General features: G+C 42.9%; 1 protein-coding gene across 4 annotated transcripts in view; it reads right to left on the bottom strand.

Annotated features, from left to right (window-relative positions):
- The window catches only part of LOC112255020 (TOX high mobility group box family member 2), a 216,266-nt gene that overhangs the window by 51,554 nt on the left and 142,212 nt on the right, over positions 1-22,500 (bottom strand). For all 4 annotated transcript variants that reach the window (XM_042324812.1, XM_042324809.1, XM_042324810.1 and 1 more), the window contains one exon: positions 7,095-7,358. In XM_042324812.1, the coding sequence (XP_042180746.1) occupies positions 7,095-7,358 (264 nt within the window). The remainder of the gene's footprint in view (positions 1-7,094; positions 7,359-22,500) is intronic.

Genomic DNA, 22,500 nt, shown 5'->3' with positions numbered 1-22,500 from the left:
GGCCAGGTAGTACAGACCAGTAGTAGACTGGCCAGGTAACACAGACCAGTAGTAGACTGGCCAGTTGGTACAGACCAGTAGTAGACTGGCCAGGTAGTACAGACCAGTAGTAGACTGGCCAGGTAACACAGACCAGTAGTAGACTGGCCAGGTAGTACAGACCAGTAGAAGACTGGCCAGTTGGTACAGACCAGTAGTAGACTGGCCAGGTAGTAAAGACCAGTAGTAGACTGGCCAGTTGGTACAGACCAGTAGTAGACTGGCCAGTTGGTACAGACCAGTAGTAGACTGGCCAGGTAGTACAGACCAGTAGTAGACTGGCCAGGTAACACAGCCCAGTAGTAGACTGGCCAGGTAGTACAGACCAGTAGTAGACTGGCCAGGTAATGCAGACCAGTAGTAGACTGGCCAGGTAGTACAGACCAGTAGTAGACTGGCCAGGTAGTACAGACCAGTAGTAGACTGGCCAGGTAGTACAGACCAGTAGTAGACTGGCCAGGTAGTACAGACCAGCAGTAGACTGGCCAGGTAGTACAGACCAGCAGTAGACTGGCCAGGTAGTACAGACCAGTAGTAGACTGGCCAGGTAGTACAGACCAGTAGTAGACTGGCCAGGTAGTACAGACCAGTAGTAGACTGGCCAGGTAACACAGACCAGTAGTAGACTGGCCAGGTAGTACAGACCAGTAGTAGACTGGCCAGGTAACACAGACCAGTAGTAGACTGGCCAGGTAGTACAGACCAGTAGTAGACTGGCCAGGTAGTACAGACCAGTAGTAGACTGGCCAGGTAGTACAGACCAGTAGTAGACTGGCCAGGTAGTACAGACCAGTAGTAGACTGGCCAGGTAACACAGACCAGTAGTAAACTGGCCAGGTAACACAGACCAGTAGTAGACTGGCCAGGTAACACAGACCAGTAGTAGACTGGCCAGGTAGTAGAGACCAGTAGTAGACTGGCCAGGTAGTACAGACCAGTAGTAGACTGGCCAGGTAATACAGACCAGTAGTAGACTGGCCAGTTGGTACAGACCAGTAGTAGACTGGTCAGGTAGTACAGACCAGTAGTAGACTGGCCAGGTAACACAGACCAGTAGTAGACTGGCCAGGTAGTACAGACCAGTAGTAGACTGGCCAGTTGGTACAGACCAGTAGTAGACTGGCCAGGTAGTACAGACCAGTAGTAGACTGGCCAGGTAACACAGACCAGTAGCAGACTGGCCAGGTAGTACAGACCAGTAGAAGACTGGCCAGGTAACACAGACCAGTAGCAGACTGGCCAGTTGGTACAGACCAGTAGTAGACTGGCCAGGTAACACAGACCAGTAGTAGACTGGCCAGGTAGTAGAGACCAGTAGCAGGACTAATAAACTGGAATACAACTTCGCACTCTGGTCATTAACACATACAGGCAAATGCACAAGCCAAGGCAGGGCACAATAAACAACTGTGGGACCAGTACGTAAGTACGTAATCCTAGTCCAGAAACCCTCCACCACCTAATCCTAGTCCAGAAACCCTCCACCACCTAACCCTAGTCCTGAAACCCTCCACCACGTAATTCTTGTCCAGAAACCCTCCACCACCAAATCCTAGTCCAGAAACCCTCCACCACCTAATCCTAGTCCAGAAACCCTCCACCATGTAATTCTTGTCCAGAAACCCTCCACCACCAAATCCTAGTCCAGAAACCCTCTACCACCTAATCCTAGTCCAGAAACCCTCCACCACCTAATCCTAGTCCAGAAACCCTCCACCACGTAATCCTAGTCCAGAAACCCTCCACCACCTAATCCTAGTCCAGAAACCCTCCACCACGTAATTCTTGTCCAGAAACCTTCCACCACCTAATCCTAGTCCAGAAACCCTCTACCACCGGCCGATGGTTATCTCCCTAAACTGTATGGATAAATTCAGTGCAACCTGAGCGTGGATATTAAATGTCTAATGTGTTTTGGAACTTGTGGAAGATGCTATGACAGTTAACACATTGACAGAGAGAGTGGAGGGCTTGCCAAGTGCATCAGAGAAAAGGCTCTCTGAAAGATATCGGGTTCGTCCAGGACGGGCTCCGGACTGCAACACAATAACCATCAGTTTAGGCCCTTATGAATTGAAAATGCCTCTCAACCAAATCAGGGAAGTACAGTCAATGATGTGTTTCAGGCCTAATTGTTGGGGGAAGAACAACAACAGCATAGTTAGTACTTTACCTATGCAGATGAGAGGGAGCGTTTTATTGTCTCTCAGCACTCTGTGTTTGTGGCTTGCTGATAGACACGTGTTTTTAAGTGTGTTAGGGTAAGAGGCTGAGCAAAGTTTTGAAAAGAAGCACAAATCATAAGAAATATGTTTGTGGAGAAGAGGTGTGGGTGTATAGGGATGATGTAAAGCTGTACAGTAGGTATGCACCTACAGCTAGCATTTAGCATTAGCATTTAGCACACAGGGCGGTCTGGGAGTGTTCAGAAAGAAGAGGCTATCAGCTTTAGTTGATAAATGAATGTGCCCACTCCTGTAAGATTTTAGCTAATATTATTAGCTTTTAGCTTATTAGGTTTTCAAGTTCAAGTTCATTTATTTGTCATATACACATGATAAACATGGAGAACACAGTGCAACGAAATGCGTACTTGCAGGTTCATCACTAGCTAACAATACCATCAGCTTTCAGCTAATACATGCTAATTCACACCAGTACCATCCACTGATCCTCCACACTAAATGCCATATATCCCACAAGGCAGCTGGGCCTGAAATGTTTAACACTGGGAGCTAAGATAATACATATAACATATGCATATAATATAAGATAACATACTAAGCTACAGTATATGTCCTATACACCCAAGTTATGTTCCACCTTCGAACTACTTATTACTTCTGGTGTTCTGCTAGTTTACTGAATTTGGAATGGTTTGGTTTGAAGCCCATAAGTCTTTCAGTATTTATGTTAGGGCCAAATATGTGAACCTCTTTTCCTGAACTGCATCATTTCTTAAACATCTAATACTCAAGTCCTTAAATAAATGTGTTGAAAATTGATGATAAATGCCCATTTAGAATGAGAGCTACTTTCCCTTTCAGCAATATACCTCTCTCTCTCTCTCTCTCTCTCTCTCTCTCTCTCTCTCTCTCTCTCTCTTCTTTCTTTCTCTCTCTCTCTCTCTCTCTCTCTCTCTCTCTCTTTTCTTTCTCTCTCTCTCTCTCTCTCTCTCTCTCTCTCTCTCTCTCTCTCTCTCTCTCTCTCTTTCTTTCTCTCTCTCACTCTCTCTCCCCCTTCCCTCTCTCTTACTCTCGCTCCATCCATCCCCATTGCACTCTTTTCATTGTCCAGCTCACGTATTGAATCTTTCTGATGAAAACAGATCTCACTGCAGAGCCACAATAGAATGGCTGATGCAGGAAAGATGAAACCTAATGGATTTTTTTTCAATGTGCTCAAGACTGAATGTAAGGCCTGACCTCCAGATGTACTAGATCCATTTCAAGAGCAGAGATACTGTTAATGGAGAGGAAGAAGTAGAAAAAGAGGCCACAACAACACATTGAGCCGTGTTCCAACACAACATGATACAAATATATACAGTAGAAAAAGATTATCACAACAACACCAATACAACAACATACACACCGATGCAGCAACTCTGATATATATGCCAATATATACACTAACTATATATACCAATAGTAAAGGGAGGAGGTGAGGTCCCTGGGACTGTGGTGCCAGGAAAATCACCTCTCACCCAATGTCAATTAAACAAAGGAGCTGATCGTGGACTTCAGGAAACAGCAGAGGGAACACGCCCCCATCCACATCGTCAGGATAGCAGAGGAGAAGATGGAAAGCTTCAAGTTACTCAGCGTACACATCACTGACAAACTGAAATGGTCCACTCACACAGACAGTGTGGTGAAGAAGGTGCAGCAGCACCTCTTCAACCTGAGGGAGGCTGAAGAAATTTGGATTGGCACCTAAAACCCTCACAAACTTTAACAGATACACAATTGAGAGCATCCTGTTGGGCTGTATCACCATCTGGTACGGAAACTGTACCGCCCGCAAAAGCAGGGCTCTCCAGAGGGTGGTGCAGTCTGCCCAACACGTCACCGGGGGCAAACTACCTGCCCTCCAGGACACCTACAGCAGCCGATGTCACAGGAAGGGAAAAGGACAACAACCACCCGAGCCACTGCCTATTTACCCCGCTATCATCCAGAAGGCGAGGTCAGTACAGGTGCATCAAAGCTGGGACAGAGGCCATCCGACAGTTAAATAGCCATCACTAGCACATTCGAGGCTGCTGCCCTATATACATAGACTTGAAGTCGCTGGCCTCTTTAATAATTGAAACACTAGTCACTTTAATTGTCACACCCTGATCTGTTTCACGTCTTTATGCTTTTCCACCACTAACATTGAGTGGCTGCTGCCAACACACTGACAATGACACTGACTCAACTCCAGCCACTTTAATAATGGGAATTGATGGGAAATGATGTAAATATATAAACAATGCTACCTTATATAATGTTACTTACCCTACATTATTCATCTCATATGCATACGTATATACTGTACTCTATATCATCGACTGCATCCTTATGTAATACATGTATCACTAGCCACTTTAACTATGCCACTTTGTTTACATACTCATCTCATATGTATATACTGTACTCGATATCAGCTACTGTATCTTGCCTATGCTGCTCTGTACCATCACTCATTCATATATCCTTATGTACATATTCTTTATCCCCTTACACTGTGTATAAGACAGTAGTTTTGGAATTGTTAGTTAGATTACTTGTTGGTTATTACTGCATTGTCAGAACTAGAAGCACAAGCATTTCGCTACACTCGCATTAACATCTGCTAACCATGTGTATGTGACAAATAAAATTTGATTTGATTTGATTTGATATAGAACTATATACACCATCAGTAATATATACACCAACATATAGAACTATATACACCATCAGTAATATATACACCAATATATAAACCAACTATATACACCATCCATAATATATACACCAATATAAAAACCAACTATATACACCATCAGTAATATATACACCAACATATAGAACTAGATACACCATCAGTAATATATACACCAATATATAAACCAACTATATACACCAACACTAATATATACACCAATATATACACAACTATATACACCATCAGTAATATATACACTAATATATAAACCAACTATATACACCAACACTAATATATACACCAATATTTACACAACTATATACACCAACACTAATATATACACCAATATATACACAACTATATACACCAACACTAATATATAGTATACAGATGTGAAATCACATGAGTATAGTGATTAATCACATTCAAATACAGTCCTTGCCCTCGAAACAATACTATGTACATGAGTATTTATTCATTTCTCCACGCATACAATCTTGGGTGTATCATGTATTTGGGGCAAACATATACATGACATACAATCACGATGTTATCTAGTACACAATGTATGGATGCTCTCTCTGTATATGCTTCTACAAAAGACAAATTGACAACCTGGATGATCTGTAAGGATCAAATAAGATGCAGCCATTACTATAAGTGGAAGACATGTATGTCTGTGAATAATAATAATAATAAATCATAATAATACTTGATCAATAATACTTTATTATATAGCGCTTTTCAAAAACCCAAAGACACTTAAACTCTTGAACGCTTGAAGGTCTCATCCTGTTTAGTGTAGTGTTGCCACGAAAATACCTCCATGTCCTCTATATGGCTACATTAAAAGACTCTCAAAAGACACCATAATTCAAAGGAAACCATAGTTATTTTGTGAAATATCAAATATCCATATTTACTGTCTGGATAATACTTTTTATAGTAATAAAAAAGCTGATATTTGTTTTTGTGCGGATATCATTTCCAAAGCCATAATTGTGTGTATTGATGATACAGTATGACCAAGTATACAATCAGATATGCTGGTCCTAAGTTAATACCTTGAACTCTCAGTCTCTATACAGTTTCTGTATAAAAAAAGTAGATTTAATTTTCTCAGTTAAAATGACACTTTGTTTCTCTGACCAGGTACATGAAAGTGTCTCTACTCTCTATATAGACAGTTTCATTATACTGATGGTGTATACAGTAGATGATAAAAATGTCCCAAAATGCACCCTATTCCCTACATAGTGCACTACTTTCAACCAGAGCCCTATGAGCCCTTGTCAAAAGTAGTGCACCTTGCAGAGAAGAGGGTGCCATTTGGGATGCATTTGACTGTTTTATAGAGAATGATCTCATTCCAGACATATGGAAACAATGTCGATTTCCTGCCTTTTCTCATGAATACAATTATGGCTAAGGATGACAACTGGCACACTGAAGAAGTTTGTGTAAAAAGGCTGAGTGAGGCTGTATTCATACATTATAGCAATCAGTGTATTCATATTGGATGTTTGACACTGCTGGATTTACCCACAAACCTTTGTGTGTCAGAGCTGACAGGGCAATCTCTTACTTTACCTTCTTCTTGATATTGCATGTCATATGAAACCAACAGAGACATGATTTACATAGCCTGTGTTGTTAATGTCAAATTTGACTATTCTAAAAGTTACAAAGCAGAAGAGTAGGGAGTCTATATGCTTTCCCTTGAGCCAAACAAACAAATGTTCTCCTCATCCAAACTATTTGTAGAAATGCCCATTTTGAGACAGTTGTTTCAAACTGTATCTGTTTCAAACTGTATCTGTTTCAAACTGCAAACTATTTTAGGCATACTAGTCTCCTCAGGCAAGCGACAAGGAACACAACCCTCTGACCACCAGTCGTTGCTACCACCAAATTATGGAGTGGGTGAATCAGTATCAGACCGACTACTTGCAATACTTTGTTGTGTTTGCTTCAGGCTGCCTGGTCTGCCAGGTGGGCGGACCAGTCGTTTGTAGAACTGGTCTACTAGCTCCATTGCAACAGGAAAACTAAATCGAGCAGAGATTAAGTATTTGAAATGATTTCGAATAGTATTTCAACCCAGGTGTGATATCAAACCAAACCGCTTCTGAGGGACTCACCGAGGGCATTTGGCTGGAGGGCAGGTGGCCCTCTTGGGCCAGCATATTGGACATCATGAGGGCGGGCAGCTCCTGGTAGGAGTAGGGGTTGAGCAGGCCGTTGTGGTGGGCCCCTAGGGAGTGGCACAGGTAGCCCGACTCTGGGTCCATCAGGTGGAGCAGGGAGGGCTCGGCGTGGTTAGGAGGGGTGATGGGGGGGATCTCGTAGTCCTCGTCCCCCGCACCGTTCCCACCGCCTCCTCCTCCTCCCTGTCCGGAATAGCTCTGGAAGGACAAACAGAGAGGGAGATGATGTGAGATTGTATGTACTGCCATGAGCTCTGTAGGCTTGATGTAGGGTATAGGTAGGTTAGTCATGAGAACTGTAGGATTGATGTAGCGTATAGGTAGGTTAGTCATGAGAACTGTAGGATTGATGTAGGGTATAGGTAGGTTTGTCATGAGAACTGTAGGATTGATGTAGCATATAGGTAGGTTAGTCATGAGAACTGTAGGATTGATGTAGCATATAGGTAGGTTAGTCATGAGAACTGTAGGATTGATGTAGTGCGTAGGTAGGTTAGTCATGAGAACTGTAGGATTGATGTAGTGCGTAGGTAGGTTAGTCATGAGAACTGTAGGATTGATGTAGTGCGTAGGTAGGTTAGTCATGAGAACTGTAGGATTGATGTAGCGAGTAGGTAGGTTAGTCATGAGAACTGTAGGATTGATGTAGTGCGTAGGTAGGTTAGTCATGAGAACTGTAGGATTGATGTAGCGTATAGGTAGGTTAGTCATGAGAACTGTAGGATTGATGTAGTGCGTAGGTAGGTTAGTCATGAGAACTGTAGGATTGATGTAGTGCGTAGGTAGGTTAGTCATGAGAACTGTAGGATTGATGTAGTGCGTAGGTAGGTTAGTCATGAGAACTGTAGGTTTGATGTAGTGCGTAGGTAGGTTAGTCATGAGAACTGTAGGATTGATGTAGTGCGTAGGTAGGTTAGTCATGAGAACTGTAGGATTGATGTAGGGTATAGGTAGGTTAGTCATGAGAACTGTAGGATTGATGTAGGGTATAGGTAGGTTAGTCATGAGAACTGTAGGATTGATGTAGGGTATAGGTAGGTTAGTCATGAGAACTGTAGGATTGATGTAGCGTATAGGTAGGTTAGCCCTGAGAACTGTAGGATTTTAGACCATCTGAGGTGTGTAGGGGAGAGGTCATTTTGAGAAGAGTCAATGATTTAATGAGGAAAGGGTGCCCCCCACCCCAGGGATGGTTGTTATGACAATGATAAAGGGTACATCTCCCTATAACCCCACTCTCCACCCACAGTCCCCAGTTACACCCTGCCTATAAGCTTCTCATGTTTAAAGTCTCTAGTGCATAACAGTAACATGAGCTTTCAGACATCTGAATACACTAAATGTACATGAAATACAGCAGATCATTTGTTTCCATGTTTTCAGAATACCAGTATGCATATCTGTGTATTGCTGTACTATCAATAGGTCCATCGTGCTGCAATAAGGAAAAATATCATTCTGAATTCTAAAGTCGGGAAAACAATTAAATAAATACCTGGGAAATTCAATGGGAACGAAAAAAGCAATTTTGTCTGAGGCACTCTGACTTGACTCCCTCTGTAATGACTGAGTCAAGTTAATCATCACAAATAATATTCCTGTGTCAGCCATTCAAGGGGTTTTAAATCAATTTTTTATGATTCATTTCTAGGCGTATACATAAAAATGTCAGTTCTGAAACATTTCAGAAATCAATTCAATATCATCTTTGTGTAGGCTGTCATCCTCTGCACTGGAGTGGTCATTTATCTCAAGAGAATCCTTTCAGAAAATACAAGGCAAAGCCAAGGAAAAAGGGATTCTCAGAGAGCTCTTTTCTACTAAAGTTGAAGTAAATAACTGAAAGGTAGTAAACAGCTAGCTACTGTCAGTACTGTAAGACTGACAGTAGCTAGCTGTAAGACACAATTATTTCATATCAACCCACCACCAGTCTATTGTGTAGCTTTTACCAAAATGATGCAATAATCAAATGCATTGAACTGGGTACAATGTTACAAAACCGCTAGAACATATTAAGTCAACCCACCACCAATGGCTTTTACTGAAGTGATCAAAGAATCTAATGCATTCAACTGGCTATAATTAAGCAATAAGGCACGAGGGGGTGTGGTATATGGCCAATATACCACGGCTAAGGGATGTTCATCTGCTTGACGCAACGCAGAGTGCCTGGATCCATCCCTTAGCCGTGGTACATTGGCCATATACCACACCCCCGTGCCTTATTGCTTAATTAGAGCCAGTTGAATGCATTAGATTCTTTGATCACTTCAGTAATCCAGAGGTGCCTTATTGCTATTATAAACTGGTTACCAGCGTAATTAGAGCAGGAAAAATAAATGTTTTGTCACACACGTGGTATATGGTCTGATATACCACGGATGTCAGCCCATCAGCATTCATGGCACGAACCACCCAGTTTATAATGCTAAATAACCCCTACAGCAAATGAAAGACATAGACTGAAAAATACGACAAAAAAACCCAGCCTCAATCTGGTCACGACCAACGAAGTTGCAATTGCAATTTGTGACTTATTGTAAAGGAGGGATGTAGACGTTGAACGAACACAACACTTCAACATGCGTTCATCTCCTCGCAACTAGTGACCATGAATGGGAAAAGGGGGAAAAAATGTAATTGCATTGTCTGGGAAAGCGTGGATATACATTTTCTAAATTGTCCTTTGAAGATGAAAATGTTTTTGTAAACCTTCGGGGATTGTGTAATTGTTTGGTCTAATGGACAAGAAAACAAACATTTCCGGAGATTGAATTTCCCTCATAATTGTTGGAAGGAAACTAACTTGTCTGTTGTAAACATTGGAGCCATTGTGTGAAGTGAGTACCTCGTTGAATCTTCTGGGAGAACTCACATCTCCATGATCTTTCACAATGAGGTTAGACACTAGGTACTGTTAAGATTGAGGCTGTGTCCCAAAGGACACCCTATTCCCTTCATAGTGCAGTATTATGTTAGCCCTGTTTGGTACGCAGCATCAGCCTGAACCAGACATTCTTCTAAGCCTTGACAGGCCCTTTGCACAGTCATCACTTATCTTAAGTGTCTTACAGTTTATGCTGTATCATAAGTACAAAGGGCATGTTAATCAACCATGGACAATGTGTTTGGTTTTTCCACAGTAGAGAAACACTTCTTCCAATCAAATCCAATCCTTCGCTTTTTTCAACTTCGTAAGAGAGGGCTAGTGAGTAAAAAGAGTAACATTTTACATTACTCTGGAGCCTTGTCGGATGACCTTGATGATAAAATGTAAATAAGGACATTCCCAGTTGAATAGTTGCAGGATAAATCGTTCATATTCTATACAGACTAAGATTGAATGTATAGTACACAGAGCCAAGTTATACTGCAGCTAATGCATACTCTTCCTCCTTTCCCCTTTAAAAGTCACATCCAAACAATATGTACAGATGTAGGATCTTCATTTGAGCCAGTTTGCTACAGCAGAAAAACAATCCTGCAGCAACAGGAAATGATTATGTGGATTATAATTAATGGACATGTTTTTGTAGGTGTTGATACATTTTTAGTAAGGCAGGTCTGAAATGTCAAAGTGGAAATTAGAAACTTCAGAAGCTATTTTAAAATGTCCTGCACTGCAGAAACGTTATCCTGCAACATGGTGATCAAATTAATATCCTACATCTGTAGGCATGTGTTTGATGGCTCACATAGGCCAGAGTCTGTCCTCATTGTATGGCGTCAACTCCAACAAAGGCACCTCCACTATTTCTCGAAGCGCTTCTTCTCTTATGGATTCCATTCTAATGCACAATGCCATATTTTATTTCACACAATTTGTAGGCTTCACTCTCACAAAGGGAGAGGGGGGGGGGGCTCGTTCTTGATCAGTAGTGTTGGCATTCCATTTGAGAAAACATTTCCACATCTATTCTGGGTAAAAAAAAGTTGCAAACATTTTTTTCTACATCTTAAATGGCATCCTATTCCCTATACAGGCTCCTAGTCCAAAGTAGTGCACTATAGGGTTCCATTTGCGACGCAGCCTGTCTGTTCTGTTTTAATTAAGTGCGGAGGTCTTCAGAGAGTTTGGCGCACATTTTAATGCACCTTTCATTTAAGAGAAACAGATGAACAGACAGTTGGTGTGGGGATGGAATGAGAGGGAAAATATCATCGATTGGGAAGCTTTCCAGGTTATCTTTGTTGGCACTGAGCTAACTTTCCACAGTGCTGCTTCAACTAGCTGGGCTCATCAAATGGGACTTGTCTGAACAGGCTGCCTTCAGTAGACAAACGATATCTAGCTAATGATTTGAAGTCATATTATTATATATTCGGACATATCAATTTATGAATACAGTGTGTTATAATCCATGTGGGCTGGGCATCCTGTAGATACACAGCACTCTGATAATTAAAGAAATAAATCACATCAAAATATACATGCACTATACTCCATTTTATCGTCTCAAATGTATATGCAAAATAATAAAGGAAATATGCTTTAAGGTGGAATGGGACCCACAACAGTAAATTCAGGCCATTTCCAGTTCCCAGCATATTGACTATATATCTGTTCTTATATACACCTCAGTAACTAGATGATTCAGAGGGGAAGAGAACTATATGAGGTTTGTCATAGGTTTGTCATAGGTTTGTCAAACAAAGTCAGAGTTATCTCAGAGTTATCTCTCGCCTCCGTTTTTAAGACGAGAAAGGAGGAGGGAAGGGGGGGTTATCTTGGGGAAGAATTTGGGTTCCTCATCCATTTCATTCTCCTCATAGGAAGATTACGTCTGGTAAATGATGCCATGGACAACACTAGAGCCTACATACAGCAAATGACAACATGGAACAGTCCTTCTCAATGACAGGGTGATGTCATGGTGCTAAATGGCAACAATAACAATGTGATGTAAGAACTCCACGCTACACAGTATGACTTTACTTCACCTAACATTAATGGTAATAATTGTGCACATCTGCTGCACACATCATGTCATGTAAAGTTCATAGAGAAGCATGAGAGGATGTCTACTTTCAAAGCCTGTGTGTGTCCTGTTTGGACAGCTCAATCTGTGGACAATCCTCTCACTTTGTCTTACTCTGTCTTACTCTCTCTGTCTCTCTCTTTCTCACTTACTCTCTCTCTCTGTCTCTCTGTCTTACTCTCTCTCTCTCTCTCTCTGTCTTTCTCTCTCTTTCTTTCTCTCTCTCTTCTCTATTTCTCTCTCTCTCTATTTTCTCTCTCTCTCTCTCTTTCTCTCTCTCTCTGTCTCTCTCTCTCTCTCTGTCTCTCTCTGTCTCTACTCTCTCTCTCTCTCTCTCTCTCTCTCTCTGTCTCTCTCTCTCTCTCTCTCTCTCTCTCTCTCTCTCTCTCTCTCTCTGTCTCTCTCTCTCTCTCTCTCTCTCTCTCTCTCTCTCTCTGTCTCTCTCTCTTTCTCTCTCTCTCAATTCAATTCAATTCAATTCAAGTGGCTTTATTGGCATGGGAAACGTGTTAACATTGCCAAAGCAAGTGAGGTAGATAATATATAAAGTGAAATAAACAATAAAAATTAACAGTAAACATTACACATACAGAAGTTTCAAAACAATAAAGGCATTACAAATGTCAAATTATATATACAGTGTTTTAACAATGTACAAATGGTAAAGGACACAAGATAAAATAAATAAGCATAAATATGGGTTGTATTTACAATGGTGTGTGTTCTTCACTGGTTGCCCTTTTCTTGTGGCAACAGGTCACAAATCTTGCTGCTGTGATGGCACACTGTGGAATTTCACCCAGTAGATATGGGAGTTTTTCTAAATTGGATTTGTTTTCGAATTCTTTGTGGATCTGTGTAATCTGAGGGAAATATGTCTCTCTAATATGGTCATACATTGGGCAGGAGGTTAGGAAGTGCAGCTCAGTTTCCACCTCATTTTGTGGGCAGTGTGCACATAGCCTGTCTTCTCTTGAGAGCCATGTCTGCCTACGGCGGCCTTTCTCAATAGCAAGGCTATGCTCACTGAGTCTGTACATAGTCAAGGCTTTCCTTAATTTTGGGTCAGTCACTGTGGTCAGGTATTCTGCCGCTGTGTACTCTCTGTGTAGGGCCAAATAGCATTCTAGTTTGCTCTGTTTTTTTGTTAATTCTTTCCAATGTGTCAAGTAATTATCTTTTTGTTTTCTCATGATTTGGTTGGGTCTAATTGTGCTGCTGTCCTGTGGCTCTGTAGGGTGTGTTTGTGTTTGTGAACAGAGCCCCAGGACCAGCTTGCTTAGGGACTCTTCTCCAGGTTCATCTCTCTGTAGGTGATGGCTTTGTTGTGGAAGGTTTTTGGAATCGCTTCCTTTTAGGTGGTTATAGAATTTAACGGCTCTTTTCTGGATTTTGATAATTAGTGGGTATCGGCCTAATTCTGCTCTGCATGCATTATTTGGTGTTCTACGTTGTACACAGAGGATATTTTTGCAGAATTCTGCGTGCAGTCTCAATTTGGTGTTTGTCCCATTTTGTGAAGTCTTGGTTGGTGAGCGGACCCCAGACCTCACAACCATAAAGGGTAATGGGCTCTATGACTGATTCAAGTATTTTTAGCCAAATCCTAATTGGTATGTTGAAATTTATGTTCCTTTTGATGGCATAGAAGGCCCTTCTTGCCTTGTCTCTCAGATCGTTCACAGCTTTGTGGAAGTTACCTGTGGCGCTGATGTTTAGGCCAAGGTATGTATAGTTTTTTGTGTGCTCTAGGGCAACAGTGTCTAGATGGAATTTGTATTTGTCTCTCTCTCTCTCTCTCTCTCTCTCTCTCTCTCTCTCTTTATTGGCATGGGAAACACATGTTAACATTCCCTATGCAAGTGAAGTAGATAAAAAATAGTAGTAGTAAAATGTTCAAATGTACAGTAAACATTACAATTCCAAAAGAATAAACACATTTCATATGTCATATTATGTTAATATACCATGTTGTAAAGATGTGCAAAGTACAAAAGGAAAAATAAATAAACATGGGTTGTATTTACAATGGTGTTTCTTCTCACTGGTTGTCTTTTTCTTGTGGCAACAGGTCACAAATCTTGCTGCTGTGATGGCACACTATAGTATTTCACCCAGTAGATATGGGAGTTTATCAAAATCGGGTTTGTTTTTGAATTCTTTGTGGGTCTCTGCAATCTGAGGGAAATATGTGTCTCTAATATGGTCATACATTGGGCAGGAGGTTAGGAAGTGCAGCTCAGTTTCCACCTCATTTTGGGGGCAGTGTGCACATAGCCTGTCATTTCTTGAGAGCCATGTCTGCCTATGGCGGCCTTTCTCAATATGCTCACTTAGTCTGTACATTTTCAAAGCTTTCCTTAAGTTTGGGTCAGTCACAGTGGTCAGGTACTCTGCCGCTGTGTACTCTCTGTTTAGGGCCAAAAAGCATTCTAGTTTGCTCTGCTTTGTTGTGTCAAGTAATTATCTTTTTGTTTTCTCATGATTTGATTGGGTCTAATTGTGTTGCTGTCCTGAGGCTCTATGGGGTGTGTTTGTGAACAGAGCCCCAGGACCAGCTTGCTTAGGGGATTCTTCTCCAGGTTCATCTCTCTGTAGGTGATGGCTTTGTTATGGAAGGTTTGGGAATCGCCTCCTTTTAGGTGACTGTAGAATTTAACGGCTCATTGCTGGATTTTGAAAATTAGCAGGTATCGGCATAATTCTGCTCTGCATGCATTATTTGGTGTTTTACTTTGTACACTGAGGATATTTTTCTGCAGAATTCTGCATGAAGAGTCTCAATTCGGTGTTTGTCCCATTTTGTGAATTGCTGGTTGGTGAGCGGACCCCAGACCTCACAACCATAAAGAGCAATGGGTTCTAGAACGGATTCAAATATGTTTAGCCAGATCCTAATTGGTATGTTGATTTTATGTTCCTTCTGATGGCATAGAAGTTACCTGTGGCGCTGGTGTTTAGGTTGAGGTATGTATAGTTTTTTGTGTGCTCTAGGGCAACGGTGTCTAGATGGAATTTGTATTTGTGGTTCTGGTGACTGGACCTTTTTTGGAACACCATTATTTTGGTCTTACTGAGATTTACTGTCAGGGCTCAGGTCTGACAGAATCTGTGCATAAGATCTAGGTGCTGCTAGGCCCTCCTTGGTTGGTGACAGAAGCACCAAAACATCAGCAAACAGTAGACATTTGACTTCAGATTCTAGTAGGGTGAGGCCGGGTGCTGCAGACTGTTCTAGTGCCCTCGCCAATTCGTTGATATACTGTATATGTTGAAGAGGGTGGGGCATAAGCTGCATCCTGTGGAAAGAAATGTGTTTGTCTCTCTCTCTGTGGTGTTTATCTGTCCCTCTCTCTAATACAGGCTTTAATTACATCCATCAGTTGTGTTATTTTGCTACAATATCATGTCAGGGATATCAGCACACCACAAAGAGCCTCTCTAGAATAACAGAAAGTGTGCCTGTCTCAATTTACTGCCACCCTACACCTCCCACCTCCCCTCAGCCCCCATTCATCCCCCCCTATTCTATCTATCTATCCCACCCTACCTCCCACCTCCCAGCCCCCATCCCCATCCTACACCTCAGCCCCCTCCCTCCCATTCTATCTATCCCACCCTATACCTCCCACCTCCCCTCATTCTATCTATCCCATCCTATACCTCCCACCTCCCCTCAGCCCCCCATTCTATCTATCCCATCCTACACCTCCCACCTCCCCTCAGCCTCCCATTCTATCTATCCCACCCTATACCTCCCACCTCCCCTCATTCTATCTATCCCATCCTATACCTCCCACCTCCCCTCAGCCTCCCATTCTATCTATCCCACCCTACACATCCCACCTCCCCTCAGCCCCCATTCTATCTATCCCATCCTACACCTCCCACCTTCCGTCAGCCTCCCATTCTATATATCCCATCCTACATCTCCCACCTCCCCTCAGCCTCCCATTCTATATATCCCATCCTATCTCTCTCTCTCTCCCTCTCCACCTCTCTCTCTCCACCTCTCTCTCTCCACCTCTCTCTCTCTCTCTCTCTTCTCTCTCTCTCTCTCTCTCTCTTCTCAAATTAAATTATATTCAATTCAATGGGCTTTATTGCCATGGGAAACATATGTTAACATTGCCAAAGCAAGTGAAGTAGATAATATGCAAAAGTGAAATAAATAATAAAAATGAACAGTAAACATTACACTCATAGAAGTTCCAAAAGAATAAAGACATTATAAATGGCATATGTATATATACAGTAACGATGTGCAAATGGTTATTAAAGAACAAAATTGAAAATAAATAAACATAGCATCTCTCCCTCCCACCTCCCCTCAGCCCCCTTTCTATCTATCTATCCTATCTCTCCCTCTCTCCCTCCCACCTCCCCTCAGCCCCCTTTATATCTATCTATCTATCTATCCTATCCTATCTCTCCCTCTCTCCCTCCCCTCACCCCTCCCCTCAGCCACCTCCCCTTCTTTCTATCTATCTATCTATCTATCTATCTATCTATCTATCTATCTATCTATCTATCTATCTATCTATCTATCTATCTATCTATCTATCTATCTATCTATCTATCTATCTATCTATCTATCTATCTATCTATCTATCTATCTATCTATCTATCTATCTATCTATCTATCTATCTATCTATCTATCTATCTATCTATCTATCTATCTCTATCTATCTATCTATCTATCTATCTATCTATCCTATACTATCCTATCTCTCCCTCTCTCCTCCCACCTCCCCTCAGCCCCCTTTCTATCTATCTATCCTATCTCCCTCCCTCCCTCTCTCTCTTCTCTCCCTCTCCCTCTCCCTCTCGCTCTCTCAATTCAATTCAATTCAATTCAATTCAAGGGGCTTTATTGGCATGGGAAACATGTGTTAACATTGACACAGCAAGTGAGGTAGATAATATATCAAGTGAATATATAAAGTGAAAAAAAACAATAAAAATGAACAGTAAACATCACACATACAGAAGTTTCAAAACAATAAAGATAATCCAAATGTCATATTATATATATATATATATACAGTGTTTTTGACAATGTACAAATGGTTAAAGGACACAAGATAAAATAAATAAGCATAAATATGGGTTGTATTTACAATGGTGTTTGTTCTTCACTGGTTGCCCTTTTCTCGTGGCAACAGGTCACAAATCTTGCTGCTGTGATGGCACACTGTGGAATTTCACCCAGTAGATATGGGAGTTTATCAAAATTGGATTTGTTTTCGAATTCTTTGTGGATCTGTGTAATCTGAGGGAAATATGTCTCTCTAATATGGTCATACATTGGGCAGGAGGTTAGGAAGTGCAGCTCAGTTTCCACCTCATTTTGTGGGCAGTGAGCACATAGCCTGTCTTCTCTTGAGAGCCATGTCTGCCTACGGTGGCCTTTCTCAATGGCAAGGCTATGCTTACTGAGTCTGTACATAGTCAAAGCTTTCCTTAAGTTTGGGTCAGTCACAGTGGTCAGGTATTTTGCAGCTGTGTACTCTCTGTTTAGGGCCAAATAGCATTCTAGTTTGCTCTGTTTTTTTGTTAATTCTTTCCAATGTGTCAAGTAATTATCTTTTTGTTTTCTCATGATTTGGTTGGGTCTAATTGTGCTGCTGTCCTGTGGCTCTGTAGGGTGTGTTTGTGTTTGTGAACAGAGCCCCAGGACTAGTTTGCTTAAGGGACTCTTCTCCAGGTTCATCGCTCTGTAGGTGATGGCTTTGTTGTGGAAGGTTTTGGAATCGCTTCCTTTTAGGTGGTTATAGAATTTAACGGCTCTTTTCTGGATTTTGATAATTAGTGGGTATCAACCTAATTCTGCTCTGCATGCATTATTTGGTGTTCTACGTTGTACACGGAGGATATTTTTGCAGAATTCTGCGTGCAGAGTCTCAATTTGGTGTTTGTCCCATTTTGTGAAGTCTTGGTTGGTGAGCGGACCCCAGACCTCACAACGATAAAGGGCAATGGGCTCTATGACTGATTCAAGTATTTTTAGTCAAATCCTAATTGGTATGTTGAAATTTATGTTCCTTTTGATGGCATAGAAGGCCCTTCTTGCCTTGTCTCTCAGATCGTTCACAGCTTTGTGGAAGTTACCTGTGGCGCTGATGTTTAGGCCAAGGTATGTATAGTTTTTTGTGTGCTCTAGGGCAACAGTGTCTAGATGGAATTTGTATTTGTGGTCCTGGTGACTGGACCTTTTTTGGAACACCATTATTTTGGTCTTACTGAGATTTACTGTCAGGGCCCAGGTCTGACAGAATCTGTGCATAAGATCTAGGTGCTGCTGTAGGCCCTCCTTGGTTGGTGACAGAAGCACCAGATCATCAGCAAACAGCAGACATTTGACTTCGGATTCTAGTAGGGTGAGGCCGGGTGCTGCAGACTGTTCTAGTGCCCTCGCCAATTCGTTGATATATATGTTGAAGAGGGTGTCTCTCTCTCTGTCTCCAAACAGGCAGACTAGCTTAATTATTTATCTGTTACTATTTGGATATGTGTGGAATCTGAAACCACGTCTCTCAGTTTATGTTTGGTATGTTTGATGTGACAATGACCCGGAATGCTATCAGCACAAAAAATACTGAAATGACAATTGTAGAGAGACACACAAAAAAGAGGAAAGGTCTAATGAATGAAAGGCGGTGAAAGATACAAAATGACAAAATGGCCCTAATTCTTAATATGGTCCAACCATCCTAATTGTAATGGTTTCTCCTTTTAGGTTTAGTCTCTTCCTTCTGTCTCCCCCTCTGAGGGGAGACCCCTCTCGTCTCTTCCTCTGTCTCCCCCTCTCGTCTCTCCCTCTGTCTCCCCTCTCGTCTCTCCCTCTGTCTCCCCTCTCGTCTCTCCCTCTGTCTCCACCTCTTGTTTCCCACTCTCTTCTCTTCCTCTGTCTCCCTCTCTTATCTTTCTCAGTCTCTTCCTCTTGTCTTCCCCTCTTCCTCTCTCTCCCCCTCTTCCTCTCTCTCCCCCTCTCGTCTCTTCCTCTCTCTCCCCCTCTTGTCTACCCCACTCTTCTCTTCCTCTGTCTTCCCCCTCGTCTCTTCCTTTGTCTCCCCCTCTCTTCTCTTCCTCTGTCTCCTTCTCTTCTCCCCCTCTCATCTCTTCCTCTGTCTCCATCTCTTGTCTCCCCCTCTCGTCTCTTCCTCTGTCTCCATCTCTTCGCTCCCTCTCGTCTCTTCCTCTGTCTCCATCTCTTCGCTCCCCCTTGTCTCTTCCTCTGTCTCCATCTCTTCTCCCCCTCTCATCTCTTCCTCTGTCTCCATCTCTTGTCTCCCCCTCTCGTCTCTTCCTCTGTCTCCATCTCTTCGCTCCCCCTTGTCTCTTCCTCTGTCTCCATCTCTTCTCCCCCTCTCATCTCTTCCTCTGTCTCTATCTCTTCTCCCCCTCTCTACTCTTCCTCTGTCTCCATCTCTTGTCTCCCCCTCTCGTCTCTCCCTCTGTCTCCATCTCTTCGCTCCCCCTTGTCTCTTCCTCTGTCTCCATCTCTTCTCCCCCTCTCATCTCTTCCTCTGTCTCTATCTCTTCTCCCCCTCTCTACTCTTCCTCTGTCTCCATCTCTTGTCTCCCCCTCTCGTCTCTCCCTCTGTCTCCATCTCTTCGCTCCCCTTGTCTCTTCCTCTGTCTCCATCTCTTCTCCCCCTCTCTACTCTTCCTCTGTCTCCATCTCTTCGCTCCCTCTCGTCTCTTCCTCTGTCTCCATCTCTTCTACCCCTCTCGTCTCTTCCTCTGTCTCTATCTCTTCTCCCCCTCTCTACTCTTCCTCTGTCTCTATTTCGTCTCTTCCTCTGTCTCCATCTCTTCGCTCCCTCTCGTCTCTTCCTCTGTCTCTCTTCGCTCCCTCTCGTCTCTTCCTCTGTCTCCATCTCTTCGCTCCCTCTCGTCTCTTCCTCTGTCTCCATCTCTTCGCTCCCTCTCGTCTCTTCCTCTGTCTCCATCTCTTCGCTCCCTCTCGTCTCTTCCTCTGTCTCCATCTCTTCGCTCCCTCTCGTCTCTTCCTCTGTCTCCATCTCTTCTCCCCCTCTCTACTCTTCCTCTGTCTCTATCTCTTCTCCCCTCTCTACTCTTCCTCTGTCTCCATCTCTTCCCCTCTCGTCTCTTCCTCTGTCTCCATCTCTTCTCCCCCTCTCATCTCTTCCTCTGTCTCTATCTCTTCTCCCCCTCTCTACTCTTCCTCTGTCTCCATCTCTTGTCTCCCCCTCTCGTCTCTCCCTCTGTCTCCATCTCTTCGTCCCCCTTGTCTCTTCCTCTGTCTCCATCTCTTCTCCCCCTCTCTATCTTCCTCTGTCTCCATCTCTTCGCTCCCTCTCGTCTCTTCCTCTGTCTCCATCTCTTCTACCCCTCTCGTCTCTTCCTCTGTCTCTATCTCTTCTCCCCCTCTCTATACTCTTCCTCTGTCTCTATTTCGTCTCTTCCTCTGTCTCCATCTCTTCGCTCCCTCTCGTCTCTTCCTCTGTCTCCATCTCTTCTCTCCCTCTCGTCTCTTCCTCTGTCTCCATCTCTTCGCTCCCTCTCGTCTCTTCCTCTGTCTCCATCTCTTCGCTCCCTCTCGTCTCTTCCTCTGTCTCCATCTCTTCGCTCCCTCTCGTCTCTTCCTCTGTCTCCATCTCTTCGCTCCCTCTCGTCTCTTCCTCTGTCTCCATCTCTTCTCCCCCTCTCTACTCTTCCTCTGTCTCCATCTCTTCGCTCCCTCTCGTCTCTTCCTCTGTCTCCATCTCTTCGCTCCCCCTTGTCTCTTCCTCTGTCTCCATCTCTTCGCTCCCTCTTGTCTCTTCCTCTGTCTCTATCTCTTCTCCCCCTCTCTACTCTTCCTCTGTCCCATCTCTTCGCTCCCCCTTGTCTCTTCCTCTGTCTCCATCTCTTCTACCCCTCTCGTCTCTTCCTCTGTCGCCATCTCTTCGCTCCCTCTTGTCTCTTCCTCTGTCTCCATCTCTTCACCTCCTCTCATCTCTTCCTTTGTCTCCATCTCTTCTCCCCCTCTCGTCTATTCCTCTGTCTCCATATCTTGTCTCCCCCTCTCTTCTCTTCCTCTCGTCTCTTCCTCTGTCTCCATATCTTGTCTCCCCCTCTCTTCTCTTCCTCTCTTCTCTTCCTCTGTCTCCATATCTTGATCCCTCTCTTATCTCTTCCTCTCACCCCCTCTCGTCTCTTCCTTCTTGTCTATCAACATCTCACTCCTCGTCCAAGGTCACGAGGTCATAGTCATCTGATCAGGACTTTTGTGCCATTTCATATTTCATTACGAAACAGGACTCCTGGGTTGTGGAGTCACTCTGATTTGATTGGTTGTCAGGAATTATATAATTTGCATTTAACCTATGTGGCATCAGTTCTGAGTGGCGTACTAATGCATTTTGGCAAAGATTGAAGGCTGCCACAGGAGTGACTCATTTGAAGCCTGAGTTATTGCATAACATGCTGGGGTTACATGGAGTGGGGTTTATCAAATAAGAAACAAACAAGAACTCTCTCTCTCTCTGTGTTTCTCTCTGTGTCTCTCTGTCTCTCTCTGTCTCTCTCTCTTTCTCTAAATTCAAATTCAAGCTGCTTTATTGGCATGAAAAACATTGTGTCAATATTGCCAAAGCAACAATGTATACAATATACGTTGTAATAATATTCTGAACAATATCAAATAATAACATAAAATGGTAGTAAATAATACTACTAAATTAAATACTAAAAGAACAACAATATAGTAGAAATGTAACATGGAAAATTAAACTATAACTAACTTATAACTAAATAACGGTCATCTTCACCATTATATCAGTACTACAACTACCATCATCATTACCACTACTACTACCACCACCACCATCACTAAACTGCTATCATTACCATTACCCTACTACCCATACCACTACTATTTGGAATAGTAGTCTCTCTCTCTCTTTCTCTCTCTCTGTCTCTGTGTTTCTCTCTGTTTCTCTCTCTCTGTCTCTGTGTTTCTCTCTCTCTGTCTCTGTGTTTCTCTCTGTTTCTCTCTCTCTGTCTCTGTGTTTCTCTCTGTTTCTCTCTCTCTGTCTCTGTGTTTCTCTCTGTTTCTCTCTCTCTGTCTCTGTGTTTCTCTCTGTTTCTCTCTCTCTGTCTCTGTGTCTCTCTCTTTCTCTCTCTCTCTCTGTCTCTGTGTTTCTCTCTGTTTCTCTCTCTCTGTCTCTCTCTATGTCTCTGTGTTTCTCTCTCTCTCTCTTTCTCTCTCTGTCTCTCTCTATGTCTCTGTGTTTCTCTCTCTTTCTCTCTCTGTCTCTGTGTTTCTCTCTCTTTCTCTCTCTGTCTCTGTGTTTCTCTCTCTTTCTCTCTCTGTCTCTGTGTTTCTCTCTGTTTCTCTCTCTGTCTC

This window comes from Oncorhynchus tshawytscha, linkage group LG07 (genome assembly GCF_018296145.1).
Source record: "Oncorhynchus tshawytscha isolate Ot180627B linkage group LG07, Otsh_v2.0, whole genome shotgun sequence".
Taxonomy (NCBI): domain Eukaryota; kingdom Metazoa; phylum Chordata; class Actinopteri; order Salmoniformes; family Salmonidae; genus Oncorhynchus; species Oncorhynchus tshawytscha.
The sequence above is the reverse complement of the archived record's forward strand: the minus strand, read 5'-3'. Positions and strand labels throughout refer to the sequence as shown.